This window comes from Mercenaria mercenaria, chromosome 10, assembly GCF_021730395.1.
Source record: "Mercenaria mercenaria strain notata chromosome 10, MADL_Memer_1, whole genome shotgun sequence".
Classification (NCBI taxonomy): domain Eukaryota; kingdom Metazoa; phylum Mollusca; class Bivalvia; order Venerida; family Veneridae; genus Mercenaria; species Mercenaria mercenaria.
This window is the reverse complement of record NC_069370.1, coordinates 71,201,568-71,211,257: the sequence shown is the minus strand read 5'-3', so window position 1 is coordinate 71,211,257 and position 9,690 is coordinate 71,201,568. Positions and strand designations below refer to the sequence as shown.

The 9,690-nt window shown below is 33.2% G+C and overlaps 2 protein-coding genes across 2 annotated transcripts; one reads left to right on the top strand and one right to left on the bottom strand.

The window, feature by feature from the left end:
- Window positions 1–518: 518 nt before the first annotated feature.
- On the bottom strand, window positions 519–5,133 carry LOC123526803 (uncharacterized). Its single transcript, XM_045306051.2, has 5 exons — window positions 4,374–5,133; window positions 2,876–3,130; window positions 2,324–2,574; window positions 1,640–1,796; window positions 519–831 (listed from the first exon to the last, which is right to left on the bottom strand). Exons 1-5 carry the CDS (start codon window positions 5,005–5,007, stop codon window positions 743–745), a joined length of 1,386 nt encoding a protein of 461 aa, XP_045161986.2. The 5' UTR covers window positions 5,008–5,133; the 3' UTR covers window positions 519–742.
- A 36-nt stretch (window positions 5,134–5,169) lies between these two features.
- On the top strand, window positions 5,170–8,009 carry LOC123527348 (uncharacterized). Its single transcript, XM_053553318.1, has 3 exons — window positions 5,170–5,373; window positions 5,753–6,012; window positions 6,651–8,009. Exons 1-3 carry the CDS (start codon window positions 5,170–5,172, stop codon window positions 6,670–6,672), a joined length of 486 nt encoding a protein of 161 aa, XP_053409293.1. The 3' UTR covers window positions 6,673–8,009.
- Window positions 8,010–9,690: the final 1,681 nt, after the last annotated feature.

Sequence of the window (9,690 nt, the reverse complement as noted above, 5' to 3'; positions counted from 1 at the left end):
CCACAGGGTGTAGTTAAAGTATTTATAGATATTGGTCGTAGAGAATATGTTATAGATATTGGCTAGTTTTAGTGTGCACTTTATTTAGATTAAACCTTGAACCGGAGAGGTCCTCGTCTGTATACTGCACTATCCTCCAAGTAAAATTATGGATCAAGTATAGTATAAGCAAAAAATAATTCTGGTGTAATAAATGAGTAATTTGGTTACTGAATTGTGTTATGAGGCTATATACTTCAGAATACAAATAAATCTTATAGCCCTTATTCCTAATAATTATTGTTTCAATTAAAAAAGTAATTCGGGAGTAATTAATAAAATCTAAAGATATTAATCTGTGAATATAATGGCGTTCAAAGGTCGACAGGTTGACAGGTTGACAGGTCGACAGGTTGACAGGTCGACAGGTTGACAGGTTTAAAAGTCGGTAGGTTGACAGGTTGACAGTTCGACAGGATGACAGGTTTAAAAGTCGGCAGGTTGACAGGTCGACAGGTTGACAGGTTGACAGGTCGACAGACAAAAAAAAAAAACATTAATCTATAAATAAACATTTTGATACTTTTATTTTTTAATATCTACAATTAAATTTCCATCATTGCTGATTGCGGGTGATAGATCCTACATATTTGTATTAATTCAGCGTTCATCCTGCTCATGTCTTTGACCAGTGCGCTGTACCCTTCTACATCTAGTCCCGCAATCTTCAGATATGACATGTGCGGTCCAATTTCAGAGTCTATCAGGCAACCAGGCAGCTTGAAAACAACACACTACACCTGACTTTTTTCAAGACACCAAATCCTGTCCTCTGCAGTTCTTCCAGTTCAACTGAAAACAAACCAGAACTTATTAGCGTTTGTCAATAGTTGTTAGGCCCGCGTGCAATGGCGAGCTCTTTAAATTTTATTGTATGTGTGCAGGGTAACTAGAATCTCCTCTTTATATATGCTTGCTCATTTATCTTTACACGTAAAATAATAAAAGTCATAATTGTTTAAAAATTAATACAATCAACGTGTACACTTAACGTACTACCATTGCTTTGTTCTTTAATTTTTTATCTCTTTTCCTTCCTGTAATACAGTTTTATCTTTAAATTATATTACCTCCCTTTAATTTTTGATGCTATTTCTATAGTTGGCTATATACCACTTTTGCCATAAAGAACAAGTGGGTAATTTGAGTAACTCTTTCTTTTCAGAGTACCCACAATTGATTTTTAAGCTATGATTACCTTTTAAGTAATCATCTTGATATTATTTCTTAACTTATATATCGCGCATAAATATGTTTCAACAACAGTTTTTTAACTCCCCTTTTTAAATGGTAAAAACATCTGTTTCTGCCAAGTTTTGTGTGCATGTACACGGTATTCTTGAACTTTGCCGTAACGTCTGTTTACGACGTTTCCCGTAATTTTTGTTATGACGTGACGTCATTGTATTACTTCAGAATGTAAACTGCCTGAAGATATGTGTACAAATGAAATCGCTTGCAGTGAAGAATTAAAATAATTGAAAAAAAAACCCAACAGAAGTCTACTGCTGTTAATTCCTTGCAAATTGAACTTTTATATATATATATAAGTATATTTACTTACAGTTCTGATATTTAAGTCATTACTCTATACAATTACCTTTAACACTATCAGATAGAGCCCCCTTCATTTGACGCTGTAATGCACGGGTGCTTACTGCAGGTCCTCTGCTCTTGCATACAGCATTAACAACTCTCTCCCTAAATGTCATTGTTGACTTGATATGTACTTTCTTGCCATTTTCTTGTGATACGGCCTGTTTATTAATAAATAATAACATAAAACAATTATCATTTACCTATATCAATCAATCTAATATGACTACCAATGTTTTAATCTTGACCACGAAATTATGTTGATAACACATGCACGTGATATTTAGCGCCATATGTACATCTAGAAATACGTTTTTCAATTTTGATAAAATGTTTTTCCTCATAGCATTTTTAAAACGAGATGTTAAATTTAACAACTTTCTGCATTAATTTACATATATATTACCATTCCTAATCCAGTGTTGCATATACAAACGAGCTTGACGACCTAAAATGGTGCCAGGCATGTGCTAAGAACCAATTCTGTCGTATTTGATATAATTTTTACAATACGATGCATTCACATTTAAATTGCACCAAAGACACCCATAATACTAACTCTCTCAACTATTATCTAAAAAATATATACAGTATTAAGTGATTTACCATATAATTCAATGTAATTACCTATCTGTTTACATTCATGATGTCATTTCTTTCACTTGAAATAATAAAATATGAAACATACCTGCAGAAACAATGCCTTGTGTTGTACGATACTATTATACAGCGTCTTCGCTTGCAGTAATCGCTTCCGAGGTATCACATGCTGGATTTCCATTACTTCACCACCAAGAACAGGATTGATATATTGATGCAGAATGTGAAGTAACGCTGATAAACGTAATATATGTAGGGTGTCTTTACTTGTCACTATACCCTGGCAATCCATACCCTCATTTTCCGGACTGCATGTAATTAAGCTGTTCTCCTTCTCTTCTACATTAAAAATAAATTTCAAAAGTTACAGATCCATAATCATCCTTATATCCTTAAAAAACAAAATTAATTTGTATATATTAAATTAATATGATCATCATTTTGAAATATCCAATGATTTTGTAAATGCGAATATCACCTTATTCGTCCACGCATATAATTTTAATAAAAAATTAAAAAGTAAACTAAGTTTCATTGTCATAAACAGCATAGACTTAGCAACACTGATTTACACGTGATACTTGCTAATAAAAAGGCAATCTATAACCGCTAAAAAATAGCATGTATCAACAAATATTACCTTCGTCCGAATTGTATTTGTCTCGGACGTAATCAGCATATGCGTCCACCATTTCCTCGTAACTGTCTTGCGCCTTTTCAGATAGGGTGTACCGTATACCGGCTGTGTGTGCAACATATATATTCTCCATAACTTGTACAAAGTCCATCATCTTGGACTCTTTCAGCACAACATAATTCTCTCTAACTATCTGACACTTATGAAACACTGGCTTTGCAGATATCAAAAGAAACCTGTCCATCAGTCCATCATTCCCTATAAGAATAATATGTAAATTGACATTCATGTAGATATATCGCATATATGACGCATGATTTAATAAGAATTAAGGCGATGCTTCTACCGGAAATCTATCCGATTTGTCTAATGACAACGCTTGATCATCTTATGTAGTAGGGGGCCTACAGCTCAATTATGGTATGAGTATTACTTTCAGGGTAACATTTTGATGTTATTGTAGGTAACAATCTGCGCAAAACGTCTAATATACTAACTTCTTTACAACATTCCTACAGCTAAGTTATTGTAATTTTAAAGTGTATTTTTCTGTTATTTTCCTAATTTTATAATTATATCATTAATTCAAATAAAAATTAGAATATATATGCTATTATTCCCAAAAATTTTATACTTTTCCGCAGTTTTATTACCTCCCTTTCTTCTATTTACTTTCTTTTTGTCTTGTTTCTGATTACAAGCCCGATTTTTTAAAAAGATCATGACACACAGCAAACACAACACCCAAACAAATACAAATATAAAATAAACTGCGTTTTCACGGGTTCTAACCTATTCAGGTACATTTTAACATCACTAGTTTCGGTTCCAGTATCGGTCATAAATGAACAATGCAGAAATCAAGAGTAATAAATACAACTATATTAAGTAAATTTGAAGCTTAAACGGCCGAATTTTTTTTAAATTCGACAATATCAGGTTGATTGGGAGCTGTGAGGGGAGGTGGTGGCGGGTTGAAGAGGATAAAGGATAAAATCTATAAAAAATCAGGCATTGAATATGCTTACTTTATTGACTCGTCAGCAAAAAGGAATTTACATTGTAATTCTATAACTTCTGTACTTGACATTCGTTAATTTGTTGACTTTCACTAGTCCTCCCAGCTTGTTTAAAAAATTAATCTTACAGTATGGTTGTGCGCGAAATTATTCATTATCGCTAGTAAACACATGCGCTTCACATATTAAATCTCGATTCTTTTTCATTTACCCTACTAAAAAGCAAAATAACAAAAAAATAAGATCAAATGGACCTTTATATTACTAAATACACAATAAATTTCAACTCTCTCGTTTCGATTAATTCATGAAACTATTCATATATGTGAATATGGTAGATCTTATGACAGAAAAAAATAACACTGTCAATTATATCCATTTAATCAACTGCTAATACGATAAATCCTTTAAGAATAAAAAAATCAATAAGCATAAGTTATCACCATTCTAAGTAAAGGTGAAAAGTTTTGAAAATCATTTACCTTTCAGATTTACAAGCTCTTTCAACAGCGGCTCAGGTTGTATGAAAACACATGCTGACATAGAAGTTCTATCGAACCCTCTAACACCGTTCGCAAGTACATTGGCGTCTCCTCTACCACCCCAAAGTTTGCACAAAAGTGCCTTTTCAGATTCTCCTTTACTCTGTTTCATAGTTATGGAAGACATAAATCTGTGACCCTCGTCACCAGTTATAATGCCATATCCCTTATTATCTGTCTGGTGCTTCTGGATGCCAGCAGAAGTATAATTTTCAAGTTGTATATGAAGCATATGTCTTCTATACATATGATCGATAACCGGCTGAACCACTCTACTGTAAGTATTCGACTTGCCACCTCCTGGATCGCAAACAGCAATGAGGTATTCGTTTAATGCATTGGAAAACTCCCCGCCTCTGGTAGAAACATCAGACTTCGGTCCACATAAAGTTGCTGTCAGCGATAAAATACTAGGCAAAACAAGAAACTTGGAACAATTTGTCGCTTTCTCGAACAAAGTCAGCCATTCATAGAAATCATCATCAATAACTGAATGCATCGGTATTTTGATGTTAAATGCTTTCTTGTACAAATTTAAGACATCGTTTTCGTCATAGGACATTTGCGTAGCCATTCTTGTTTTTCACGAAATCGGATATGACGTTAATGTAACGGATATCGTAACGTCTAAATTGGCGCACTACGCCAAAACACATACCGTTAGTACGTCATCAGGCCAAAATACAATTCTGCTTATTCAAAATGGCTTCGCAAAATATTGCTGCCCCAAAGTTATATGATTTTTTATTCAATTTTAAGTGACCACGAACGGCTTCTTCAATACCTACGAGATCTAAAAATAATAGATGGTATCAGAAACTGTCAACAATGCTCCAAAACGATGAAATTATCGAAGAATCATGCAAAAGTGGATAAACAGGAATGGCGATGTGACTACTGCCTACGTGTAGAGTCGATCAGAATAAATTCAATTTTTGAGGTAAATTTAATTCTGACATACAATTAAACTATCTATGAAATATAATTATGTATCTTAATAGTCAAATTTATCATGCCGCAACTTGCAAAAACTATTTTATTGGCGTAACACATTTTCTTACTTTAAATTCACGAATACCGGGATTATTATTCAAGTATGATCGTATATTTTTACCATGTAATATTTGGAAAAAACATATTCATCTCAAAATAAAGTTTACTGTTTCAACTGTTGATATTAAAGACATTGTTAAACTACTATCATTATAGTGACCGCTAAAGTGCAAGTGCTCCAATACATGTACTTAAACCCTGTAAATATTGTGTAATTTTTAAAAATATCGACTTATAGATTTCTGATAAATAAACTTTAATTACAGAAGTCAAAATTGTCCTTAAGAATGCAGATGGAGATTCTATACTTCTTTGCCACGGACATTCAAGTATTCGAAGTGGAGAAATTCACGGATATAAGTCACGTTACTGTCATTGAATGGTACAAAAAACTTAGACAACTTTGTAAACTATTCCTAGAAAAAGATCCAATTTCACTAGGAAATGCAGAGGGCAGCGTAGTGGAGATAGACGAGAGTCTCTTTGGGAAAAAAAAAGGAAATATAATAAAGGGACCGGCAAACAGGTAAAAATATAATAATGTACACTGAGATATTAATAACGTATCCATTTCAATTAAAATATTATTACAATTTAATTTTTAAACATATCCCAAAACACATTATTGAAATAATTTACATAAATTTAAACAGTTACAGTAATGCATGTTCAATTAAATGAATTTCTTACATAATATACTAGCCCCATATAGAGTAAATGCAACCATTGTGTACACCAAATAAGCAATCACATCTAATTTGATATATCAGATGTTCAGCAAAAAGTATGCATCCTGGTCAGATTTCACAGATGTGCAGATATGAGTCCGACCTGATAGCTTTTGTAACAAGTCAGGTTTTCGCATGACATGGCTCATTTTCAATTTTGTTCATTTAATTTATTACTTTTTACCTAACAATAACTGATAAAATTTATGTTTTAAAGTCATTCAAAATTACTGCATACTAGATGTTTGCGAATTTTTAAGACTTTCACATTTTATACTTTTGAATGCTGATTTGTTATATTTCGTTTGTTTATTTTTTTTAAACATTATACAGAAAACCGTGAAAAATAAAATAAAAACGTGATGTTTCTTTAAGTGTACACGCACAAATCATATACACAATTCGAAAGTTCAAAATTATATTTATTTAAATTCAGGACACATGGGTTTTCGGTATGAAGGAGAAAGGGACACGAAAAGTACTCTTCCAAATAGTGGAAAAAAGAAATAAAGAAACATTGATACCAATCGTTAAAACTTCGGTTACGGAAGGATGTACAATTTACTCGGACTGTTGGAAAGCGTATTACTCACTGGAAAAGGAAGGATATAACCATACAACCGTCAATCACAGTAAACAGTTCAAATCGGAAGACGGAACATGCACTAATGGAATAGAAGGTGTATGGGGTCTAGTTAAACTCAAAATCAAATCAATGAAAGGAATCCTACACGATAAAATTGACTCCATACTGCAAGAATTTTCGTACCGCCACAGGTACGGCATGCCTAATGGAGATATTTACCATATCCTTATGAATGATATCTCAAAACTCAATTACGAACAATTATAAATACAAATAAAATTCAGAACATGACAACACTATCAGTCATATTTTCATCCTGTCGGCCTGTTGGGGATCATCTGGCTCATCTTGTCAAAGTGTAAACCTGTCAACCTGTCGACCTGTCAACCTGTCGACCTGTCAACCTGTCAACCTGTCGACCTGTCAACCTGTCGACCTGTCGACCTGTCAACCTGTCGACCTGTCAACCCGTCAACCTGACCACACAATCAGTCATATTTTCATCCTATCGGCCTGTCGTGGATCATCTTGTCTACCTGTCTACCTGTCAACCTGTCGACCTGTCAACCTGTCAACCTGTCGACCTGTCAACCTGTCGACATGTCAACCTGTCAACCTGTCGACCTGTCAACCCGTCAACCTGACAACACAATCAGTCATATTTTCATCCTATCGGCCTGTCGTGGATCATCTTGTCTACCTGTCTACCTGTCAACCTGTCGACCTGTCAACCTGTCGACCTGTCAACCCGTCAACTTGACAACACAATCAGTCATATTTTCATCCTATCGGCCTGTCGTGGATCATCTTGTCTACCTGTCTACCTGTCAACCTGTCGACCTGTCAACCTGTCAACACAATCAGTCATATTTTCATCCTATCGGCCTGTCGGGGATCATCTTGTCGACCTGTCGACCTGTCAACCTGTCGACCTGTCAACCTGTCAACCTGTCGACCTATTATAAATCAATGGGATGAGTTCTAAATAAAGAACAAGATAAAATAGTTCCGTTCTCAACATTAGAAATGTAGAAATATAATATTTATACATGGGCTGAGTTCTAAATAAAGAACAAGATAAAATAGTTTCGCTCTCACCACTAGAAATGTAGTTATATATTATTAATTATTTAGTAAACACGCATTAGTACTTTAAAGCGTATTAATACAAAATTAAATAACGAGACTACTTTTTGCTTATACTATACTTGAGCCAAAATTATTAACAGTCTTCTACAGGAGTCGCCCATATGTCTCTCGGTGGCAAATATAAATACACTTACAAAACAACTTTCTTTGAATCTCCGCTATGTAGTCATTTCTGCTCATAGCAACATCCGCAGATATTTTGCCGGTTTTAAATGTTTATTTTTGTAACCATCACGGATATTTTTAAGTGCAGATTGTTCACGCAAAGACTGGAACTTAGTATTATCTATTTCAAAATGTGATTGTTTTTCGTAAAAAACCATAAAATTCTGTATATAAGTTGGTGCCTGTTGGTAGAATGTCATAGAAAGTTGGAATAAAGTTGTATATTTTGTGTATTAACTGAAATCTAAAGTATAACATTTATTACACGAATCTGGTTTTAATGATATATTGTTATATCCAGAATCAGTTGATATCAAAATGTTTATTCCAATATTACGAACACGATTATTTGACCTGTATATAAGCAACTGGAGACAGGACATGCATATGAAATCTTCTCTTTGTTTGTTTAAAGAATTTAAGTTGACATTTGGAATATCTGAATACCTAAATAAAAGAATTGTGTTAAACCACAAAATTAAGAATGTCGTCTCAACATTTAAACATTGAAACTGGTAGACATAGAAATATATTGAGATCTGAATGAAAATGTATTTTATGTGAACACAACGATTTGGAAGATGAATATCACTTTGTACTAATAGTCTAATATGCACTGTTTATTCTGAGTTAAGAAAAAGGTATATACTACGTTACTATTACAACCATCCATGTATGTTTAAATTCATAGAACTTTTAAACACATTTAATTTGAAAATTTTAAATAGGTTGGCTATATATTGTAGTAAATCGTTTAAAATGAGAAATGATAATTTAAATTACTTGTATGATTGAAACGATTTATATTTAAACATATTACACTGTAGTTTTTTGTCTGTGAAATATTTAGTACGAATTCATAAATTTGATCGCCAAGTCCAGGTATATTTGCTATTATCTTTTTATCATAGGTCTGTATATTTTCATTCTCACTATTTGTATATATGTAAATAATAGATTACTGCATGCTGTATATAGCTATGATGACGAGGAACTTCTTATGTTCGAGTCATATTATTATGAATAAAGTTCTGTTCTGTTCTGTTTATTATCATGTGCATGCATGCATATCATTTGGGGTAATTATTTGCCAATAAAAGAACTTTGATACAGTGTTCATGTAAAATCATGCTGGGTTGTTGCTCCATTTGGTATTGTAATTGAATGTAATTAATTATATTTAAAAAATCACGGTGCAATTGTTAATTAATTACTTACATTTTAAAGCGATTGACAAAAGTGTCTAGCTAAAGTATTTATAAATATTGGTCGTAGAGAATATGTTATGGATATTGGCTAGTTTTAGTGTGCACTTTATTTAGATTAACCCTTCAACCGGAGAGGCTTTCACTATCCTCCAAGTAAAATTATTAATAGTCTTCTAGAGGAGTCGCCCAAATATGTTCCGATGGCAAATAGAAATACACTTACAAAACAACTTTCTTTGAATCTCCGCTATGTAGTCATTCTGCTCATCACAACATCAACAGATGTTTAGCCGGTTTTGAATGATTATTTTTGTCATAATAACGGATATTTCTAAATGCAGATTGTTCACGCAAAGACTGGAACATCA

Bases quoted from the DNA above. Each gene is read 5' to 3' on its own strand.
- LOC123527348 (XM_053553318.1), top strand. From the start codon at position 5,170: ATGATTTTTTATTCAATTTTAAGTGACCACGAACGGCTTCTTCAATAC. The intron at 5,374-5,752 runs GTAAATTTAATT...CTTTAATTACAG, and splicing joins GAATAAATTCAATTTTTGAG to AAGTCAAAATTGTCCTTAAG. The intron at 6,013-6,650 runs GTAAAAATATAA...ATTTAAATTCAG, and splicing joins ATAAAGGGACCGGCAAACAG to GACACATGGGTTTTCGGTAT.
- LOC123526803 (XM_045306051.2), bottom strand. From the start codon at position 5,007: ATGGCTACGCAAATGTCCTATGACGAAAACGATGTCTTAAATTTGTAC. The intron at 3,131-4,373 runs GTAAATGATTTT...TTATTCTTATAG, and splicing joins AGAGCTTGTAAATCTGAAAG to GGAATGATGGACTGATGGAC. The intron at 2,575-2,875 runs GTAATATTTGTT...TTTTTAATGTAG, and splicing joins CAAATACAATTCGGACGAAG to AAGAGAAGGAGAACAGCTTA.